We start from the raw sequence: 24,451 nt of genomic DNA, 5'->3' as shown, positions 1-24,451 counted from the left end.
TTAACTTCATCCTCAGCTACAAAAGCAATATTCACAGTTGCAAAATTTGAAATTATCATCAAATTACAGGTATGCCACCATATACAACCCTAAGATTCATTTTCTTGTGGGTAATCATAGTAAATAGAAGAAACACAAGAGAATCAATAAAAGACCACACCCAACGGCACACACATGCAAAAACAAAACCAAACTCTGCAAGTACAAAAAAAAGAAAATATTAATATTTTTTTATCAGCTCAAGCTGTTAAAACCTGAGGTACGGGCATAGCAAAGGACATTCGTTTCTCAATTGCTAAGAACTTTTGGGCTATTCTAGTGGTTTTAGTATTGTGGCTTTCTGAAGATTTACATAGATACTACTGTGTAGCCCTAATTATTTAATGCCATCGTGTAGTGCCTTTGGGATTATACCATTTGTGCATATTACTATCGGAACAATGTATATATACCCTGTTCACGTTCCAAAGTCTTTCAATTTCCTCTTTCAATTCAGCATATTTCTGGTGTTTTTCATTCATTGATTTCCGTATGTTATGTGTGTTTGGTACGGCTCTATCTATTAAGTAAGTTATTCTTGCTTACTTATCCTGTATTATTATATCTGGATGGTTATTATGAATTATCTTATCTGTAATAATTGATCAGTTGTAACTTGTGGGACTCTGACTAAAACTATAATAATACATAAATAAATAAGCAATAAATATTGATAACATGAAATAAAGAGTCCTTGAAAGTGAGTCCATGGGTTCTAAGAACAGTTCAGTGAAAGTTGTCCCCTCTGGTTCAACAGCCTGGTAGTTGAGGGGTAATAACTGCTTCTGAATTTGGTGCTGAGTCCTGAGGGTCCCCCACCTTCCTCCTGATGGCAGCAACAAGAAGAGAGCATGGTCTGGATGGCAGGTGTCCTTGATGATGGTTGCTGCTTTTTAGTGATAGCATTCCGTATACATAGGCTCAAGTGTGGGGAGTGCTTTACCCATGATGAACTGGGCCGTATCAACTACTTTTTGTAGTCTTTTCTGCACAAGGCCACTGATGTTTCCATACCAGTCTATAACGCAACCAGTCAATATAGCATTCAAACCCTGCCAAAGCTGTCAAGCATCCTTTGGTGATTCAAGTATGGTCCAGAATTGCCAGTCTGTTCAGGAGATGGTTTTCTACCTAGACCTCTTGTACTTAAATTGGTCACCCAACCTGAATGCCACTGATTTAGCCCTCAGCAGACTGCAGATCTCATCGTTCATTCAGGGCTTCTGAATAATTTTCTGCAGACATACTCACCTATGACTGTTTTTTTTTATGGAGTGCATGACAACGTTCAATCAGATCCTCTGAAGAGTCATCGAACACAGCCCAGTCTACCGACTCAAAGCAATCCTGTAGTCGCGCCTCAGCTCCTGCAACCACCTCCTTGTTGTCATTCTCTCTGGAGTTTGTTTTTCAGCCTCTATTTGTATGCAGGTAGGAAGAGGACAGCTGGGTGATCAGACTTCTCAAAATGCAGTCCAGACATGGAACAGTAGTCATTCCTAACATAATGTGACAATGGTTGAGTATGTTGGGACCTCTGCTGCTGCGGGTGATTACGTTGATAGTTGGGCAGAGACTTCTTCAAACAAGCTTGACTGAAGTCTCTGACTATGATTTGAAAGGTATCGGGGTGGGCAGTTTGTTTGCTAATCATGGCATTCAATACATTTGGTGCTTGTTTAACACCCGCTTTTGGCGATATGTAAACTGTGGTGAGGATCACGGAGAAGAACTCTCTTGATAAGTAGAATGGTCAAGAACTTAAGCATCAGATGATCCAGGATGGGAGAACAAGAGTGCGACAAGGCTGTTATGTCCAAGCACAACAGGGAGTTTATCATGAAGTACAAACCCCCACCGTCTGCCTTCTCCGAATCGGCAGTCTGTTCCATCTAGTGAAATCCAGTTGCCATTCCTTAGCCCATCTCCCTGATGCTCAGGATTTGTTTACAATTCATTGTAACCTACTTCACTGTTTACTTCCCAAATTTAGTATTATCAACAGACTTGGCAAAAGAAATGTAGATTTTTATTAACGACCTGGATGTGGGGGTAGAAGGGTGGGTTGGCAAGTTTGCAGATGACACAAAGGTTGGTGGTGTTGTAGATAGTGTAGAGGATTGTCAAAGATTGCAGAGAGACACTGATAGGATGCAGAAATGGGCTGAGAAGTGGCAGATTGAGTTCAACCCGGAGAAGTGTGAGATGGTACACTTTGGAAGGACAAACTCCAAGGCAGAGTACAAAGTAAATGGCAGGATACTTGGTAGTGTGGAGGAGCAGGGAGATCTGGGGGTACATGTCCACAGATCCCTGAAAGTTGCCTCACAGGTGGATAGGGTAGTTAAGAAAGCTTATGGGTGTTAGCTTTCATAAGTCGAGGGATAGAATTTAAGAGTCGCGATGTAATGATGCAGCTCTATAAAACTCTGGTTAGGCCACACTTGGAGCACTGTGTCCAGTTCTGGTTGCCACACTATAGGAAGGATGTGGAAGCATTGAAAAGGGTACAGAGGAGATTTACCAGGATGCTGCCTGGTTTAGAGAGTATGCATTATGATCAGAGATTAAGGGAGCTAGGGATTTACTCCTTGGAGAGAAGGAGGATGAGTGGAGACATGATAGAGGTGTACAAGATAATAAGAGGAATAGATAGAGTGGATAGCCAGCGCCTCTTCCCCAGGGCACCACTGCTCAATACAAGAGGACATGGCTTTAAGGTAAGGGGTGGAAAGTTCAAGGGGGATATTAGAGGAAGGTTTTTTTACTCAGAGAGTGGTTGGTGTGTGGAATGCACTGCCTGAGTCAGTGGTGGAGGCAGATACACTAGTGAAGTTTAAGAGACTACTAGACAGGTATATGTTGGAATTTAAGGTGGGGGCTTATATGGGAAGCAGGGTTTGAGGGTTGGCACAACATTGTGGGCCGAAGGGCCTGTACTGTGCTGTACTTTTCTATGTTTTTTACACAGAAGGCATAACTGATTGCATCATGGCCTAAGCATGAAAATTCCAATGCAGAGGAACACAAGGGGTTGCAGAGAGCCCCTTCGACGAGAGGCGATGTCTCTGGATGGTATCACCTATCATCAGGGTCCCCCAACATCCAGGCCGTGCCTTCTTCTTGATGCTGCCACCAGCCAAAAGCCTAAGGATCCACACCTTAAGGTTCATTAACAGCTTCACCCCTGCTGCCATCAGGTTCCAGAAATAAAATTAAAAATCTGACCACCACCTTGGACTCTCTTAACTATGCACTAACATCATTGTTTATGCTGTTTATTTTGCACACGTGTAAGTGATACATACAAATATACACTTACGTTTGTCCTCATTTTGTACTATGCTGCTGCAGCAAAAAGCTAATTTTCAAGGCATTTTTTTCCTGTATACGTATGCCTATGACAATAATAAACTTGAACTTCAAAACTAATCATTTTACTCCGTTCATAATTTGATACAATGGAACTAGCGAGTCTATGTGCGGGATTTCCTAAAGGTTAACTTACAGGTTGAAATGGCGCTAAGGAAAGTAAATGCAATGTTAGCATTCATTTTGAGAGGACTAGAATATAAAAGCAAGGATGTAATGTTGAGGCTTTATAAGTGCAGTTTTGTGAACAGTTTTGGGCCCCCTATGCACAATAGGATGTGTTGGCATCAGAGAGGGTCTAGAAGAGGTTCATGAGAATGATGCTGGGAATGAAAGGGTTCACATATGAGGACTGCTTGATAGATCTGGGTCTGTACTTGCTAGAGTTTAAAAGAATGAGGGGGGAACCTCATTGAAACTTATTGAATGTTGAAGGTCTAGATAGATGTGGATAGATATGGAGAGGATGTGTACTATAGTGGGGGAGTCTAGGATCAGAGGGCACAGATTCGGAATAGAAAGACGTCCCTTTAGAACAGAAATTAGGAGTAATTTCTTTAGTCAGAGTGGTGAATCTGTGGAATTCATTGCCATAGATGGCTGTGGTGGCCAAGTCATTGGGTAAATTTAAAGCAGAGGTTGATAGGTTTTTATAAATTCCAGATGTATATAAATTCTTCAGCTGCTTTGCTATTTGCCAGTGTGCATTTATTCCCTCATAATAATTATCAACACTTCACAAATATTCCCCAATTTGTTTTTAAGCCCAAGTAAGTCTCAACACAAACTAACCTCTTCAGTGCTCTAATGCCAGAATCCAGTGCCGCAGACCAGTTAGAAGGATTGTTGTTATCTTTGAGATTTTGTGCTGCAGCAATTAAGGAAATACTGTACAGCTACAACAGAAAGGGTATCACATTATAGATGTACTTCCAAATCAAAGTTCAAAATTCAAAGTAAATTTATTATCAAAGTACATACATGTCACAATATACATTCCTGAGATTCATTTTCTTGTGGGCATACTCAATAAAATATAGAATAACCATGACAGAATTAATGAAAGACCATCTAACTAGGGTGTTTAACCAGAGTGCAGAAAATACAAAACTGTGCAAATACAAAAAGAAGAAACACCAATAATGAATAAATAAACAATAAATATTAAGAAAATGAGATGAAGAGATCTTGAAAATGTGTCCATTGGTTCTGGGAACTTTTCAATGATGGTGCAAGTGAAGTTGAGTGAAGTTTTCCCCCTTGGTTTAAGAGCCTGATGGATGAGGGTAATGATTGTTCCTGCACCTGGTGGTGTGAGCCTTGAGGCTCCTCTACCTTTGTCCTTATGGCAGCAGCGAGAAGAGAGTATGTCCTCAGTGGTGTGGGTCCTACGACAGCGTTTTGTATAATTGTGCTCAATGGTTCAATATCAGAGTGCTGAAAATATCATCTCATTCTTAGAAAGTGGAACCGAGTGACCTTTTACATGGGGTGAAATTAATGGTCAATTCAACAAATAATGTTAATTTGCAGAAACAGTGTAAAAGGATGTGCAGATTCTCAATATCTGGAACCCAACTCTAAAGGCAAATTTCAGTTCTCAAATGTTTCCAACATTTGTCCTTTACTGTTCATTCATCACTTTGTGTGGTAGAAGACCTGCCAACTTTGGGGTGTTTACCGACTGTTATCTTTCCATTCTCAGGATCAAGTGTCAAAAAGTCTAAACGATCTAAATTATTCAACAAGAAGTTTCCTTTCTGCTGGACAAAGGGCTGGCCCTAATCCCAGAAGATTAGTTAAATATATCAAGGCACGAGGAGAAAGTTGCCTGTGCTAGATTGGGAAAAGGTACTAATAGATATAATGGCTGACAAGTCATGGTTAGCATTTAACGAAAAAATGCAAGCTGCAGAGAAAAATATACACCCTTGAATTAAAGAAAACAAGGAAAGTGATTCATCAGTAAACAAAAAAGGAAATTAAAGATAATGTGAAAACCAAGGAGGAAGCTTATAAAGTTACCACAAATATCATTAGGTCTGAGAATTAAGAGCATTTAGAAGTCAATACAAAGGGACCACAAATTTGATTTTTTTTTAAAAAATGCAGGATACAATATATGAACAGATTGGCAAGAAACAAAAACCGACTAAGATTGTTTATAAATACAAGTGTGCATTCTTAGAATAAGACACTGGAATTGTAAAATGTGGAATAAAGAAATATTATTGGAATTAAATCAGTATTTTGCATTTGTATTCATAGAAGAAAACTACTAGACATAATGGAGAATAAACAGTCCAAAGAGAATGAAAACTGAATGGAACAAAGTATTCGTCACAAAATTGTTCCGGAAAAGTCAGTGAATTTGAAAACCAAGCAGTCCCAAGAACACACATAAAAAATGCTGGTGAATGCAGCAAGCCAGGCAGCATCTACAGGAAATGGTACAGTCAACGTCTCGGGATGAGATCCTTACATATTGATCTATAAGTTCAGAATTTTGAAAGAAGACATTGAATACCCTATCATCTTCTAAATTTCTACAGATTCTGGAACTGTTAGTCACGGAACTACTGACCTACTGGATTTATTAAAGAAAAACCACGTTGGATTAATCTAGAATTGTTTGAGGAAGTTACTTCTAATAGAAACGGAGGAAATTTAGAAAATATAGAAAATATGGTACATTTGCATTTTCAGAAGATTGCAAACGGTCAATTGGTCAACAATTGGTCAAAGAGGACAGAAATGAGAACTGTAGAGAGGTGGATGAGCTTAGAGCATGGATTGATACCTGGAAATATGATGATGTAGCTATTAGTGAAACGTGGTTGCAGGAGGGGTGTGATTGGCAACTAAATATTTCAGGATTTCGTTGCTTCAGGTGTGATAGAATAGGAGGGGCAAGAGGGGGAGGTGTTGCATTGCTTGTCAGAGAATATATAACAGCGGTGCTCTGGCAGGATAGATTAGCAGACTCGTCTGAGGAGGCTATTTGGGTGGAATTGAGGAATAGGAAAGGGGTTGTGATGCTTATAGGGGTGTATTATAGACCACCTAATGGGGACCGAGAACTGGAGGAGCAAATTTGGAAGGAGACAGCAGATATTTGTAGTAAGCACAAGGTTGTGATTGTGGGAGATTTTAATTTTCCAAACATAGAATGGAAAGCCCATTCTATAAAAGGGCTGGATGGTTTGGAGTTTGTCAAATGTGTGCAAGATAGTTTTTTGCAGCAATACATAGAGGTACCAACTTGAGAAGGGGCAGTGTTGGATCTCCTGTTAGGGAATAAGATAGGGCAGGTGATGGAGGTATGTGTTGGGGAGCACTTCGGGTCCAGTGATCACAATACCATTAGTTTCAGTGTAATTATGCAGAAGGCTAGGACTGGACCTAGGATTGAGATTTTTGATTGGAGAAAGGCTAACTTTGAGGAGATGCAAAAGGATTTAGAAGGAGTGGATTGGGACAATTTGTTTTATGGGAAGGATGTAACAGAGAAATGGAGGTCATTTAAAGGTGAAATTTTGAGGGGTCAGAATCTTTATGTTCCTGTTAGGTTGAAAGGAAAGGTTAAAAGTTTGAGAGAGCCGTGGTTTTCAAGAGATATTGGAAACTTGGTTCGGAAAAAGAGAGGGATCTTCAATAAATATAGGCAGCTTGGAGTTAATGAGGTACTCGAGGAATATAAAGAATGTAAAAAGAATCTTAAGAAAGAAATTCAAAAAGCTAAATGAAAATACGAGGCTGCTTTGGCAAATAAGGTGAAAATAAATCCAAAGGGTTTCTACAGTTATGCTAGCGGCAAAAGGATAGTGAGGGATAAAATTGGTCCCTTAGAGAATCAGAGTGGATGGCTATGTGCAGAGCCAAAAGAGATAGGGGAGATTTTGAACTATTTCTTTTCTTCGGTATTCACTAAGGACAAGGATATTTAATTGTGCAAGGTAAAGGAAACAAGAAGGGTAGTTATGGAAAGTATGACAATTAAAGAAGAGGAAGTACTGGCGCTTTTAAGGAATATAAAAGTGGATAAGTCTCCAGGTCCAGACAAGGTATTCCCTAGGACCTTGAGGGAAGTTAGTGTAGAAATAGCAGGGGCTCTGACAGACATATGTCAAATGTCATTAGAAACGGGGATGGTGCCGGAGGATTGGCGTATTGCTCATGTCGTTCCATTGTTTAAAAAGGGTTCTAAGAGTAAACCTGGCAATTATCGGCCTGTGAGTTTGACATCAGTGGTGGGTAAATTGATAGGAAGTATTCTTAGAGATGGTATATATATATTATCTGAATAGACAGAGTCTGATTAGGAACAGTCAACATGGATTTGTGCGTGGAAGGTCATGTTTGACAAATCTTATTGAATTTTTTGATGAGGTTACTAAGAAAGTTGACGAGGGTAAAGCGATGGATGTTGTCTATATGGACTTCAGTAAGGCCTCTGACAAGGTTCCACACGGAAGGTTAGTTAGGAAGGTTCAATCGTTAGGCATTAATATGGAAGTAGTAAAATGGATTCAGCAGTGGCTAGATGGGAGACGCCAGAGAGTAATGGTGGATAACTGTGTATCAGATTGGAGGACGGTGTGTAGCGGTGTGCCTCAGGGATCTGTACTGGGTCCAATGTTGTTTGTCATATATATTAATGATCTGGATGATGGGGTGGTAAATTGGATTAGTAAGTATGCAGATGATACTAAGACAGGTGGTGCTGTGGATGATGAGGTAGGTTTTCAAAGCTTGCAGAGAGATTTAAGAGTGAGCTGAAAGATGGCAGATGGAGTTTAATGCTGAAAAGTGTGAGGTGCTACATTTTGGTAGGACTAATCAAAATAGGACATACATGGTAAATGGTAGGGCATTGAAGAATGTTGTAGAACAGAGGGATCTAGGAATAATGGTGCATAGTTCCCTGAAGGTGGAATCTCATGTGGATAGAGTGGTGAAAAAAGCTTTTGGTATGCTGGCCTTTATTAATCAGAGCATTGAGTATAGGAGTTGGGATGTAATGTTGAAATTGTATACGGCATTGGTAAGGCCAAATTTGGAGTATTGTGTACAGTTCTGGTCACCGAATTATAGGAAAGATGTCAATAAAATTGAAAGAGTACAGAGGAAGTTTACTAAAATGTTGCCTGGGTTTCATCTCCTAAGTTACAGAGAAAGGTTGAACAAGTTAGTTCTTTATTCTTTGGAGCACAGAATGTTGAGGGGGGACTTGATAGAGGTGTTTAAAATTATGAGGGGGATTGATAGAGTTGACGTGGATAGGCTTTTTCCATTGAGAGTGGGAAGATTCAAACAAGAAGACATGAGTTGAGAGTTAAAGGACAAAAATTTAGGGGTAACATGAGGGAGAACTTCTTTACTCAGAGAGTGCTAGCTGTGTAGAATTGAGCTTCCAGCAGAAGTGGCTGAGGCAGGTACGATGTTGTCGTTTAAAGTTAAATTGGATAAATATATGAACAGGAAAGGAATGGAGGGTTATGGGCTGAGTGCAGGTTGGTGGGACTAGGTGGGAGTAAGAGTTCGGCACGGACTAGAAGGGCCTAGATAGCCTGCTTCCGTGCTGTAATTGTTATACGGTTATAGAGCGACAGGGATTAAGAAAGGATTATCAGACTGAAACCAAACCATGAGAATAAACAGATCAAATACAAGTTTTCCACCTTGCAATTCACATGGCAGCAAACTAATGGCAATGTCAACATAATGGCGGGAGGAGAGTGCAGCGCGCCGCACGTGCGCAGCCCTCTGGTGAAAAATGATATCGTATCTGTTAAATAGGGGCCGTGGACAATTCTGATTTGATGGAGACAGACGTGAAAGCACAGAGGAACATCTGTAGAAATTTCTGAAACGCCCGTTCGCTGCTGTCGTTACTGCGCAATCGTGAATCTTCCGGAGGGAAGGCCTCAAAAGCCCGGCTTAGCCTGCTGTTGGCGACCGAGATTGAGGTCGAATCGCTCTGATAGAGATGGTGCTCGGTACTCAGTGTCGGAGAGCTGATCAGAGGCTCGAAGTTTTCAGACAACTCAGAGTCGGACTGTGGTCAGGCATGGCAGGGAGAGTTTTTCTTCCTTCTCCCGTCTGCGTGAAATGTGGGACATTTGAGAGACTTTGAACTTTTTACCGTGCTCATGGACTGTTGTTCATCAAGTTATGGTATTGTTGCACTATTGTAACTATATGTTATAATTATGTGGTTTTGTTAGTTCTTTCAGTCTTGGTCTGTCCTGTGTTTTGTGATATCACACCAGAGGAAATATTGTATCATTTCTTAATGCATGCATTACTAAATGACAATAAAAGAGGATTGCGTGTCTTCATAATCATATCATATTTTCAAATGTCCAGCGATCAAAAATATATCAAATAAACTCTGATATATTTATGTACATTTATGCTGTAAACTAAAGGAAAACTCTGGAAATTCTGCTGGAATTCTCTGGAAATAACATGAAGTGAATGTCATTAGCAAGTTAAATGAAAGCTTTAATTGTGTAGAAGGGAGATCACAATAGTCAAATTTTGTCTGCAGAAAGAATACATTGCAGCAGTAGAAACTATGATAATGATGATGTAATGTCTAGATTTCAAGATACGCAAGGCTGCAGGAAGAAAAGGACTGTGGTAACACGTTCATAATTTAAAGTGAACAGATGAACTGTATATACTTTCATAATTATGCCAAATGTTTGGGTGTGTTGCCTGACTTAATGGCGGCAGACAAAATTAATCAATCTCTGTGCTTTTATCTTAGCCTCAGGTCATTTTTTGCTACTGCATTTTTTTCCTTCATTAGCTGGTTAGAAATAGAATTACCATTTATTCTTACCGCTCCTGAAGATCCACCCATTTGGTCTCTAATCACTCTGCCTAAGCACAGAAGAAGCTGATGACCATTGCCAGGAACTGCACCTGATGTCAGCAAGTCCTTAATGGCTGAAAGCAATAAAGTGTCTCAGTTACTGACTGAGAAATTCTTTTTAGCACAGTGTTTTGTGCACTAAAAAATAACTCACGATACTCATATTTATGATAAGCTGAGACACTGAGGTACCCAGAAACGTTCAGATGTCAAGCAGCATCCAATACAGATTTTGAGGTCAGTTGTGTAACATTCCATTGTTCACACAGACCACTCACATAACACTAGCATTTCGAAGGTAGGTGAACAAGTACACAAATGAATAGCTTTCAGTCTGATTTTGTTCACACCATGTAGTCCAATATACAAATCTTTCTCTTGTAGATCCACAAATCTTGTTACTCACACTTCATTCCCAATTTCAATTCCTGAGCTCACCATTACAAGATAGTTTTTTCATGCCCATTTATGTACAAAGCCCAGTCTATTGCTCATCACAATGGGAGCCTCAAACTTAGCAGAATATTGGTCAATGTTGTTTTGCCCACTACTTCCTCTCCAGCACTGCTCACTGGACATGCCGTTTGAGAAGCAGAATCATTTCTGGATCACTGATGTTAATTAACAAGCTTTCATATTTTCAACACAAGTAGATTTACAGTATGTTGTATCACTTATTGTAAGATAAATATTTTCCATATCTTCACCTCGTTATGACCTGACATAGCTTATCTTCATTGATATTTACCCCTCAATCCATTTAATCTCTCTTTATCAACAAAACATAATTGTCCTTTCCATTGTCCCAGATGAAACCCATCTAATCAAAAGGAGAATGTACCACTGTCACACAGAAGTCAGGATTGAACCTGTTCTGCTGGAGCTGAGGCTGTTCTTTGGAATCTCTTCCTCAGGTCTAAAGCTTCCCCCTTTACTGTCAGCAACATAGCCTATCTTTGCTCTTTCTCATGTGCTCAGCATTTAAGACTAAATCATGCACAATCAAACATACATGGGATTACTCTATCCTTTTGGCCAACGGTGGTATCTGCAAAACAGTCATTAATTGCATCCTGCCATTGAATCAATTTCAAATCCAATCTGAAATCCTTCTTTGGATCCCACAAGGATTTAATTTTCTTAAAAATAAGCCTGCCCTGTAGGACATTGTCAAAAACATTGCTAAAATCTATGCAGCTACATCCAATGCAATAGCCTCTTTAATCCCACTTTGTACCTTCTTAAAAGAATTCACTTTTGTCATAGTACGAGAACCTACCCTTAACAAATCCATACTGAGTAATCTTTCAAATGAAGGGTTCTACTGTCACTAAAAAGCAATTCCTTTAATTTGTCTACTATCTGCAAATGCTTTGATAATCTCCCTTTCTAAACAATGCTATATTAATAGTCTTACAATCCCCAGAAATAATTTAGGCAGACTGAGGACTTAAAAGTTATACTTGGAATCTCCATAATCTCATCCTTTGTTTCTTCATAATTCACTCATTTTTCAAGGATGCCGAACAACTTTTCCTACTACTGTGATTATCTCAATCACTATTTCAGACATTTCCTTCTTAAGCAAGACTTCTAATATGCATGTGACATCAATTCAGTTAGATGACAGAAACAACACAAGGACCCTTCCTGTAATTCTGAAGGAGGGTCTGAACCAAATTATGTACAAGTATCTTTCTAAATGAGTCGATCAGGGCCATTAAGAAATATCTTACTAAATTGTCTGGCTTAAATTGAGTTGACGGTACAAACTATTGAAGCTTTAGTCATTCAATCACTAGCCATCCAACTAGTACAACGTTTATCTTCAAATTCCCAAGTTACAGACTTTCAGAAACTGACCGCGAGCTGCCCTTGCATGCGTAGTGCCACAGTCACCATCTCCTGCTTCCCGATCCAGTTCATTCAGCTCTCCTTCCATTTGAAGCAAAGTGGTGGAAACTGTATTCAGGACTGAATGTACCTTATCAACAAAAGGACCTGTAGAGCAGTTGAAATTAAATGCTTCATTAACAGACAGCACCATGCTTCAGCTACCAACACAATGAAAAATGTAATTACTTATTTCAGATTATCTACAAACTCCATTTCCAGAAAAGTTGGGATATTTTCCAAAATGCAATAAAAACAAAAATCTGTGATCACGTGAACCTTTATTTAAATGACAAAAGTGCAAGGAAAAGATTTTCAATAGTTTTACTGACCAACTTAATTGTATTTTGTAAATATACACAAATTTAGAATTTGATGGCTGCAACACACTCAACAAAAGTTGGGACAGAGTTAAAATAAGATTGAAAAGTGCACAGAATATTCAAGTAACACTGATTTGGAAGACTCCACATTAAGCAGGCTAATTGGTAGCAGGTGAGGTATCATGACTGGGTATAAAAATAGCGTCCATCAAAGGCTCAGTCTTTGCAAGCAAGGATGGGTCGTGGCTCACCCCTTTGTGCCAAAATTCATGGGAGAATTGTTAGTCAGTTCAAAAGGAACATTTCTCAATGCAAGATCGGGAGTACTTCCGAAAACCATTGTCACTCAACACAGTCCGTCGCTGCACCCAGAAATGCAACTTGAAACTGTATTAACGCAAGGAGGAAGCCATACATCAACTCCATGCAGAAACGCCGGCGAGTTCTCTGGGCCCGAGCTCATCTCAGATGGACCGAAATTCTGTGGAACCGTGTGCTGTGGTCAGATGAGTCCACATTTCAGCTAGTTTTCGGAAAAAACCGGCGTCAAGTTCTCCATGCCAAAGATGGAAATGACCATCCAGATTGTTATCAGCGAAAGGTGCAAAAGCCAGCATCTGTGATGGTATGGGGGTGCATCAGTGCCCATGGCATGGGTGAGTTGCATGTATGTGAAGGTACCATTGACTCTGAGGTGTATATTAGGATTTTAGAGAGACATATGTTGCCATCAAGGCGACGTCTCTTCCCGGGACATCCATGCTTATATCAGCAGGACAATGCCAGACCACATTCTGTACAGGCTACAACAGCGTGGCTTTGTAGACACAGAGTGCATGTGTTTGACTGGCCTGCTGCCAGTCCAGATCTATCTCCTAATGAAAATGTATGGCGCATCATGAAGAGGAGAACCAGACAATGGAGACCACGGACTATTGACCAGCTGAAGTCTTATATCAAGCAAGAATGGACAAAATTTCCAATTGCAAATCTACTACAATTAGTATCCTCAGTTCCAAAACGATTAAAAAGTGTTACTAAAAGGAAAGGTGAATGGTAAACATGCCTCTGTCCCAACTTTTGTTGAGTGTGTTACAGCCATCAAATTCTAAATTTGTGTATGTTTACAAAATACAATTAAGTTGGTCAGTAAAACTATTGAAAATCTTTTCTTTGTACTTTTGTCAGTTAAATAAAGGTTCATGTGAATTAGCATATCACAGATTTTTGTTTTTATTGCATTTTGGAAAAAATCCCAACTTTTCTGGAAATAGAGTTTGTACATTTGAGCTCAAAAATCTGGATTTCTCACATTCTCAGTTTATAAACTCAGATTTCCAACTACCCCAGTATTTTGCTTCAGTATAGCACATCATTTTCATCACTGTGTGTACAATGTAGCTTTGTGAATTATTAAAAAAATGGAGGGAAGGCTTTGGCTAGAGGTCTTTATCAACTGTGAGCAACTGATGCTGAACCTCCAGACTAACAGGGAGAGGCTGGTGGGAGAGGGGGTTGTTGCAAATGGGGACAAAGGCTAGAGATCCAGAATAAGGCGTACTTTAAGGACTATACTTCATATGTGCTAAAATGCTCCTTGAAGACTCCTGGAGGCCTATAGGCCACTAAACAGTGATGTAAGGTAAATGGAAGAACTTGCTCTGATAAGCATTTGAACCCCACAGTGCTGTCTCCTCTAATATCCAGAGATCACTGTCAGCTTGAATATCTCCCTACCTTCGGCATCACGCATAGGTAAGAGTCCAAATAAAAAGTCATATTATTGTTTATGTCCAGCAGACTAATTCTTCTAATTGCCTCACATCCCTGTCCGAAGCCCCAACTGACCCCTAACTCCCTTCACTGTCCCCAAAACCATCCCCACAAACCCAAAAAAAATCACTACTAAACAACTAAAACTGAGTCGCAATCTTAATTGAGGTCAAGCTTGGTGTTACTTTCAGTATTAAACTAGTATAGGTATCTGGGAAAAATCAAAGGCCTCATTTTAAATACAGCCGTTAAATTCATAAAGCCATGTACTTGAGTTTCCATTTCCATTTCCTTCCTAAATTGGGGTATTAAGCTGCTGCTATAGAGATTCTTTTGCAATTGAACCACATACTACCATTTCTAAAAGCCTGAAAGCATGAAACTGAGTTTGGTAGCACCCACTGATTGAACACCCACAGGGAATCTTTCGGGAGAAAATGATACCCATGGTGCTCATGCAATTTCAATGTAGATTTGAAAGCTGCAACTATGAAACTCAAAACTCAAGATGATGGTTTCTCTTCACGATGGAATACAAGTTAAATATCAGAAAGAAGCCTCACATCACTTCCAACTCAGCATTTTAAGGAATTATAAACAACAGACTGCTAATCTGAAAATACTTCCATAAATACCCTCCTTTGTGTTTCTATCCTTTACCCAGTCTTCATGCCAAGTGACAAATTATCCTGACCGCAATGAGCATTTATTTTATGTATCAACCTCTTGACAATCTAGTGGTTCTTCCTTACCTACACATTCAGTTACATGCCCAGAAAAGCCTTTTAAAATGTTAAAAAAAAACATGATTTTCCCTTCATAAAAACATTTGTCTTTGCCAAATCACACTCTACTTTTTTTTTTAAATGCCCTTGTACTATGTCTTTAATGATGAACTCCAGCAGTTTGTCAGCAACAGACATTAGGCTAACCGTTCCTTTTAGCTCCTCATTTTTCCTAGTCTTCATTTCTTAAAACAATGCTATTAAGCTTGCTACTTTTCAATGTTCCAGAAACCAAGCAATTTTGGAAGGATCTATGGAATTTTGAATGTAACTAGGGTCGTTTAGCAAACATGCACTACATGAAACAATCCTGAATCTTAATTCGCTCAACATGCTTCACAGAAGAGGTGGACGACCTTTTGACTAATATTTAAAGTGCAGTCACTATCCTTTTGAAAAAAAGTTCCCTTAAACAGAGTATGATAAATTGGTGAATAATCTGCGATAGTGTTGGTATTAGTCAAGGGAGGATTGTGAACCAAGACCCCAGGAGAAATCCTCATTTTTCTCCACATCCTTTACATTGACTGAATGCACACATTATGTCTAATTTACCATTTAACATAAATGTACATTCTCCAACACTAGAACGGCCTCATAATTGCCTTTATTATATGCTTAAAACAATTGTGGCAACTTTTATACTCTAACCTTTGAGTTGTGTATCTGACTCAAAGGATAGAATATAGCAGTTGGTACCGCTGAATTCCTAGGTTTTATTATCAGTGCAAGAGGATTGTGGTTTCTCCAGAATTTAAAGGTGACGGCATTGCTTGGTGGACTGAGTTAGGCTTTTATTGCTTGAACAAGCATGGGCTGCTTTATTAGGCACATTTAACATTTTAATTTTTTTTCATGGATTGTTAATTTTAATATTTGTTGCTTTCTCGGTTTTATTTTTGGTTGTGTATTGTCAATTAACTTTTCACTGCATATGTCGTAATCTACTTACCTGGTTATTAAACTTATCTGATACTTCCAAAGTAAAATTCCATTCACAACTAAGATGTCATAGTCATAGTCATACTTTATTGATCCCGGGGGAAATTGGTTTTCGTTGCAGTTGCACCACTAATTCCCTCAAAATGAAGCAAATTACATAGGTGTCCAATGGTGACAAATATTTATGTTATTACAGAGGAAACAGACTTGACATGTACTAAAGACTGCCATCAAAGCCTAGATACACATCAATGATATCTTGAAAAGGTTACTTTCTGCACTAACCCTGTGTTACTTAATTTGAATGATGCAAAGTATTTATAGTACTTCTTTGTTTACTTTTGATCTCCTACTGTGTAAGCATTCTTCCTCTCTCTTTCCAATTACTCCAGATCTCACTAACTTTACTCTTTCTTTCTCTCAGTCACTGTGTTATTACCCTTTGTTATCTATTTTTAAGTCATTTTTGGATTCTATTGAATATTGCTTTGTCTCTCCAGGAACACCTCGCATGCTATATAAACAATATGAACCGCATCTACCTGATCCAGGAAGTATATCTGTATTCTCAGGTTCCAGATGAGGAATATTTCGGGTCCTGCATCTTTTTGCCAAGGTGCTCGTTGATACATTAGGCCAGCCAGAAGCTGAAGTAGGTGAGTCTGTTGAAACAGAATAGTGCAGAATCCTGCTACATCAAAACAGAATTACAAACATGCAATAGAACTCCAGATTCAATAAACTGCAAAGGTGCATGACAATCAGATATCACAAAGCGAGTCTGTTAAAAAAAATGGACGACAATCTTCAAAAATTCCGTTGCACAGGGATAAACCACACAGACCAAAAGGATTTAATGTCTCTGCTTTAGCTAATTGTTTTCAAGAGTATAATGGAGTTGCCACAAAAAACTGCCTGACCTGGTGCCTTTTGCTTTTCAAAGTAAGCAAATGGAGATTCTTGGTGATATTGAAGAATCAGGCTGCTAACGGTGCCATGTTCCTACCCTACAGTTCCCTTAGACACTTTAGGTTCAAAATGAAAAATACCCTTGTGAATGCTGTTCCAGACTGTTCAGCTAACCATGTGCCTTAATGAAAAGAAGAGCAAAAGGAGAAATTACTTCAGGAGAATAAAGTCTATAAATGACAAGTAATATTTAATCACAATGAATTATAGATCTTGGTTCAGCTGCACCCTACAGTAGCACCTGGACTAATTAAGATGTGATGATTTGAGGCGGCTTGGTAGCATATTGTTAACGTAATGTTATTACAGCACCAGTGACCTACGTTCAATTCTACTGCTGTCTATAGGAGTTTGTTCATTCTCCCCAGAATGGAATTCCTCAGGGTGCTCAAGTTCCCTCCCACATTCCAAGACACACGGGTTAGTAGAGTAATTGGTCACGTGAGCTCACTGGGCTCCAAGTGTCTGTTACCATTCTGTTCTCTAAATAAAAATAAAAATAAATGGAGAGGGATGTGATAAGTGTTTAAAAAGGTACAATATTCATGATCAGAGGCCTTTGAAAGCTCCGGGCGTTTGTGAGAATGATCATCTATTAACATTGTCTTCTAAAACACAGCAATGACATCCCTGATCAACAGAAACCCAATTTAGTGGCTTTCCACTCTATCTTGTACAGGTAGTCAAATCAACTGATCAATTTTTCACTAACAAGTAGCAATGATGGACAGAGGCTACTACACAGGACATATACTTTCATTTCATAATCCCAAAATACAGACAGTATGAATGACAGTGCCCACAACTAATGCAGTTGTCAATGCTGTTGCACAGAGTAATCTGGAAGTAAATATTCAGAAAAGCAACTGAAGAAAGGAAATGCCTCAACGTAACAGATGTAGAATAGTAACAAGAGATATGAGAAAGAAGATGCTGTTTTGAAAACAGATGCAAAGATTCTGATGCAGCAAAGTTCTAAATTGTGTTGGAGAAAACAAGTGATGCAGATAAGCTAGGCTGGACTCCAAGACATAGGTAGGTATTTTGAGATGGAATCTTTGCTGCACCTCCTCAGGTCTTAGACCATTAAATGCAAATAAACCCTCCCCAAGATACCAGCAAAGTTTTTCTCCTCTTGAGGATCAGAGGACTGGTTCCAAAACTGACTGTAGAACAGCACCCCTAGAATTTCAGCTAATGAACATATAAACTTCTCTCTGTGAGAGAACAGTCTGGAATAATTAATGCACCTGAAACAACCTAGCAAGAGGGTCAGAAATGCATACGTTATAGAGAAAATGTCACCCAAAAGCACTCACCCAGGAACTGCAGTTGTTCAGAATCAACATGCATCATTGTTAGGGAAGTTCCTCCCATTTCCAAGGCTGTCATAAAGGATCCAACATAAGCTCTTTCAATAATAACCTCCTTACTCTCTGAAAGAAATATCCAAAACAACGATGTTACAATATAATTCTGCAAAGATAAATGCTTAAAGAACCCCTTTGATACAATACCTCCATCTAGCACTGCATTTGGCAAATTTGTTTGAGATTACAAAGCATACAACAATACCACAAAATAAAGAAAGCAGGGAACAAAAGTAAATTGGTGATAGGGATGTACCTTTATGACCTTGTTACTTATTGCTTCATTTTTATGGAATTTGATATTGCCATACATGTCCTTTTATTTCTTAGGGCTGGATTTAATCAAATATGTGACAGAAAACAAAGCTACATAAAAGAAAACAAAAAAGACTATATGTGCTGAATCTGTTCAATAAACACAGGAGGAACCCAGCAGATTAGGCAGCATTTATGGAAAATGAACAGTCAACATTTCAGGTTAAGACCATTCATTTGGATAAAAATGATTTGAATATGCTATTGGTCAATCCTGAACTGCAGTTTATTCGGGAAAGTAGGTTAACAAAAACATAGGAACACTGGTAAACCACTGTTGTTCAATTCATATCTGATTTGTACTTCAACCTTACTTCATCCTGAGGAACTGAAGTCCAATAAAAATCAAACAAATTTGGTCCAAAGACATTGAGGAGAAAATTGTTGGAGATTTCTAACTTTAATGTATAGCAACGCTTCTTGATTTTTAATTGGTCTCTCTCTTATATTAAGACACATTTTTTCTGAAATCCCTTACTGAGGAAATTGTTTCTCTGTGGTTACTACAATAACTTGTCTGTTCATATGCAGTCTGACCAACATAGTATTCTAAACTCATAGCTATATGGTTGACACATAACTGCTCTCTGAAAGAACCTAATATATTGTTCCATTGTCACCACCGTCTTCTTTCTCAAAGATAAAGTGTTATCCAGCTGCTTCAGAGCTATCAAGAAATTCAGAAAATACTTTATGCATGGGAAAATAATGAAAAAGAACATTGAGTGACTTTTAAAAATTTCAACTCAAATCATAATGTGCTCAACTTGAAAGTTATGCTTATCAAGCTATTTTTAAAAATTAAAAAAAAATTAGTTGTTGAGGGTAAGATTGGGCAAGATGTTTTTTGAGATTTGGAGTTCTGATTTGATCTCTTTTGGTGCTCATATTTGAAGCCAACAAGGCTGATGGGAGTAAACATTTTTCCCCCTGTAACAGTTCAATGTGAATTAAAACTGGAAAGTCTCAATTTAGTTCCTAACTGAGTTCAAGAATTAGGATAAATTAGTGTAAGTGTGTTTGTAGGGAGCTTGGGGAAGCAATTAAGAGGAACTTGGAAAAGTTTCAGCTAATACAGGACAGCTGGCTAGCATGGATTTGTTGAAAATAACATGTTTGACTGAGATGATTGTTTTTTTTAATAATAGAGAAGCGTGTGCAGAGAATGTCTTCATTAATTTTTAGGAGACGTTTAATGTTATGACCATAAGACCATACGAAATAGAGCAGAATTAGGCCATTTGGCCCATCGAATCTGCTCTATTTCATCATGGCTGATCCAATTTTCCTCTCAGCCCTAATCTCCTGCCTTCTCCCAATATTCCTTAACGCCCTGACCAATCTATCACCCTCTGCCTTAAAAATACATAAAGAGTTGCCTCCCATAGCTGCTTGTGGCAAAGTCATCCACAGATTCACCACTCTCTGGCTAAAGAAATTCCTCCTCAACTCTGTTCTAAAACGATGCCCCCCCAATTCTGACACTATGTCCTCTTGTCTTAGACTCTCCCATCATAGGAAACAACCTCTCCACACCCACTCTATCAAGGCCTTTCACAATTCAATAGGTTTCAATGAGGTCACCCCTCATTCTTCTGAATTCCAGTGAATACAGACCCAGAGCCATCAAGCACTCTTCATATGACAAGCTTTTCAATCCTGGAATCATTTCTGTGAACCTCTTTTGAACCCTTGCCAGTTTCAGTACACAAAAATCCCAGTGAGGCCTCACCAGTGCTTTATAAAGTCTCAACATTACATCCTTGCTTTTATATTCCAGTCCAAATGAAATTAATGCTAGCATCGCATTTTCCTTCCTCACCACGGACTCAACCTGCAAATTAACCTTTAGGGAAACGTGCAGAAAGACTCCCAAGTCCCTTCGCCCCTCAGTTTTTTTGAATTTTCTACCAAAGTTCATAACCATATATTTCCTGACACTATGATCCACCTGCCATTTCTTTGCCCATTCCCCTAATCTGTCTAAGTCCTTTTGTAGTCTATTTCCTCAAAACTACCTGCCCATCCCTTATTTTCATATCATCAGCAAACTTTGCAACAAAAACATCAATCCCATCATCCAAATCATTGATATATAACATAAAAAGAATCGATCCCAACACAGACCCCTGAGGAACACCACTAGTCACTGGCAGCCAACCAGAAAAGGCTCCTTTTATTCCCACTCTTTATCTCCTGCCAACCAACCACTGCTTTCTCCATGCTAGAATCTTTCCTGTAATACCATGGGCTCATAGCTTGTTAAGCAGCATCATGTGTGGCACCTTGTCAAAAGCCTTCTGAAAATCCAAGTACACATTATCATCCGGTTCTCCTTTGTCCATCCTGTTTGTTATATTTTCAAATAATTCCAACAGATTTGTCAGGCAAGAAGTTCCCTTGATGAAACCATGCTGACTATGGCCTATTTTATCATGCGCATTCAAGTACCCGAGCCACCATCTTGATAATCAACTCCAACATATTCCAACCCACTGAGGCAGACTACCCAGCCTACAGTTTCCTTTCTTCTGCCCCTCTCCCTTCTTGAAGAGTGGAGTGACAATTGCAATTTTCCAGCCTTCCGGAACCACTCCCAAATCTAGTGATTGTTGAAGAGTGATTACTAATGTCTCCAGAATCTCTTCAGCCACCTCTTTCAGATGCCTAAGTTGTACACCATCTGGTCCAGGAGATTTATCTACCTTCAGACCTTTCAGTTTCCCTAGAACCTTCTCTCTAGTAATGGTAACTTCACATACTTCATGACCCCAACACCTAGAACTTCTGCCATACTGGTAGTGTCTTCCACAATGAAGACTGATACAAAATACTTTTTCAGTTCATCTGCCATATCCTAGTCCCCATAACTACCCGCTCCAGCACAGTTTTCCAGCGGTCCGATATCTACTCTCACCTCTCTTTTACACTTTAAAGTATCTGAAGAAACTTCTAGTATCCTCCTTAACAAAATTGGCAAGCTTACTTTTGTATTCCATCTGTACTTAATGACTTTTTTAGTTGCCTTCTGTTGGTTTTTAAAAGCTTCCCAATCCTATAACTTCCCACTAAGTTCTTGCTCTATTATATGCCTTCTCTTTGGCTTTTATGTTGGCTTTGACTTCCCTTGTTAACAATGGTTGTGTCATCTTTCCTTTAGAATACCTCTTCCTCTTCGGGGTGTATATACAGGTGTTCCCCTGCTTTTCGAACGTTCACCTTACGAAACCTCACTGTTACGAAAGACCTACATTAGTACCCTGTTTTCACTTTCAGAAGGTGTTTTCACTGTTACGAAAAAAAAGCAGAGCGCAATAAAAAAATCAGCATGCGATAAAAGGCAGTGCGCGCCCCGAGCAGCCACTCTCTCCCGGATTCGGAACGGCATTCTCACTGACATTGCTGAAACACGTGGCTGTGAGCAGTCGTTTGCAAGATGAGTTCTAAGGTATTGGAAAAGCCTGAAAGAGCTCGTAAGGGTGTTACACTTAGCGTAAAACTAGACATAATTAAGTGCTTTGATCGTGGTGAATGAAGTAAGGACAATGTGAGTTTGGCTTGTGGAAGCTGACGAACATGATGTTGAACAGGTTTTGGCATCCCATGACCAAGAACTGATAGATGAAGAGCTGATGCAATTGGAAGAGAAAAGGATAACAATCGAAACCGAATGAGTAATGATAATTTTGACTTCAATTTTGAAAGGGTACATCGGTTTAGGAGATATTTGCAGTATGGTTTGAGTCCTTACAAAGAACTGTGTAATAGAAAAATGCGCGAGGCTCAGCAGTCAAGCAAGCCTTCCACATCAGCCACAGCAGGCGACAAACCTCGACTTTCGACATCGAGACGGGCAGAGATAGAAGATGAGCTGCCTGCTCTAATGGAAACAGACGATGACGAGATGACACCCCAGTGTCCCACCACCCCAACCCCCAGGCCATGGACAGATACTGTATCGATTCGCGGAGAATGTAACAGTAGCCGGGAGGCACACAGCACATCTTTAAGAAAAAAGCCTAAATAAACATGCTAATTAATTAGGTGCCGCCGACACGTAATTGTTAGCCCAGATCAGAGGTGATGCAATTCGAAATCAGCACTGATCTGGGCTGACAATTATGTGTCGGGTGGCACCTAATTAATTAGCTTGTTTATTTCGGCTTTTTTCTTAAAGATGTGCTGTGCACCTCCCAGCTACCGCTGCATTCCTGCATGCTTCGCAGCAATGTATCGCTCAGTGGCCTGGAGGGTGGGGGCCACTGCACCATCCCAACCTGCGACGACTCAGTCTAACACACCATCATCAGTGTGCTCGGCAAGCTAACCTCCCGATTCCCGTAAGTGATACTACACTGAACATTATTTCTACTTTATATAGGCTGTGTATTTTTACGTGTTATTTGGTATGATTTGGCAGCTTCATAGCTTAAAGGTTACTGGAGAGAGTGTTCCTGCCAACAGCGCTTGCGTGAGATTTTCTGCCGATGGCGCTTGCGTGAGATTTTCGCTACGGAGAACAGTTCAGTAATGATTGTGGAAAAGTATTTCTACTTTATATAGGCTGTGTATTTATCATATCATTCCTGCTTTTACTATATGTTACTGTTATTTTAGGTTTTATGTGTTAATTGGCATGATTTGGTAGGTTATTTTTGGGTCTGCGAATGCTCACAAAATTTTCCCATATAGATAAATGGTAATTGGTTCTTCGCTTTACAACATTTCGGCTTACGAACCGTTTCATAGGAATTCTCTACCTTCGGGTGGCAGGGGAAACCTGTATCCTGTGCTTTCTGAATTGCTTCCAGAAATTCCAGCCATTGCTGCTCTGCTGTCATCCCTGCCAATGTTCTTGTCCGATCAATTCTGACCAACTCCTCTCTCATGCCTCTGTAATTCCCTTTACTCCACTGTAAAATGATACAACTGATTTTAGCTTCTCCTTCTCAAATTTCAGGATGAATTCAATCGTATTATGATCACTTGCCCCTAAGGGTTCTTTTACCTTTTGGTCTCCAATCAATTCCAGTTCTTTACACAACACCCTATCTAGAATAGCTGATCCCCCAGTGGGTTCAACCTTGAGATACCCTAAAAAGCCACCTCATAGGGACTCTAGAAATTACTCCCAATCTACCTGCATATTGAAATCTCCCATGACTATTTTAATATTGCCCTTTTGACATGCATTTTCTATCTCCCATTGTAATTTGTAAACAAAATCCTTACTACTGTTTGGAGGTCCATATACAGCTTCCATCAGGGTCTTTTCACCCTTGCAGTTCCTTAGCAATGATACTTCGTGCACTGAAATATACAAAGCTCAGGACACTAGTCACACCGTGCTCAACCTCTCGATTCCTAACTTTGTCTGAGGACTTACCAACATCATCCTCCACATCCTCTCCACTAACTGTTCTGACACTCTGGTTCACATCCCCCTGCAACTCTAGTTTAAACCCTACCATGCAGCATTAACAAGTCTTCCTGCTAGGATACTAGGCCCCCTCCAGTTCAGATGCAAACTGTCCCTTCTGTATAGGTCCCACCTTCCCTGGAAGAGAGCCCAATGAAGCATTATGCCCTCCCTCCTACACCAACTCCTTAGTCATGTATTAAATTGTACAATCTTCCTAGTTCTGGCCTCACTAGCAGTGGCACGGGTAGCAATCATGAGATCACAGCCCTGGAGGTTCTATCCTTTAACTTAGCACCTAACTCCCTGAGCTCTTCACTCATCGTATCCATGTCATTGGTACCTGCATGGAGCATGGCCAGGCTGTT

At 39.6% G+C, this 24,451-nt stretch overlaps 1 protein-coding gene across 3 annotated transcripts in view; it reads right to left on the bottom strand.

The window, feature by feature from the left end:
- The window catches only part of tkfc (triokinase/FMN cyclase), a 59,251-nt gene that overhangs the window by 13,838 nt on the left and 20,962 nt on the right, over positions 1-24,451 (bottom strand). For all 3 annotated transcript variants that reach the window (XM_063062134.1, XM_063062135.1, XM_063062136.1), the window contains exons 10-14: positions 18,299-18,415; positions 16,553-16,672; positions 12,158-12,295; positions 10,262-10,368; positions 4,204-4,307 (exon numbers count right to left, since the gene is read on the bottom strand). In XM_063062134.1, the coding sequence (XP_062918204.1) occupies positions 4,204-4,307; positions 10,262-10,368; positions 12,158-12,295; positions 16,553-16,672; positions 18,299-18,415 (586 nt within the window). The remainder of the gene's footprint in view (positions 1-4,203; positions 4,308-10,261; positions 10,369-12,157; positions 12,296-16,552; positions 16,673-18,298; positions 18,416-24,451) is intronic.

This window comes from Mobula hypostoma, chromosome 11, assembly GCF_963921235.1.
Source record: "Mobula hypostoma chromosome 11, sMobHyp1.1, whole genome shotgun sequence".
NCBI lineage: Eukaryota > Metazoa > Chordata > Chondrichthyes > Myliobatiformes > Myliobatidae > Mobula > Mobula hypostoma.
This window is presented reverse-complemented; position numbering and strand designations above follow the sequence as displayed.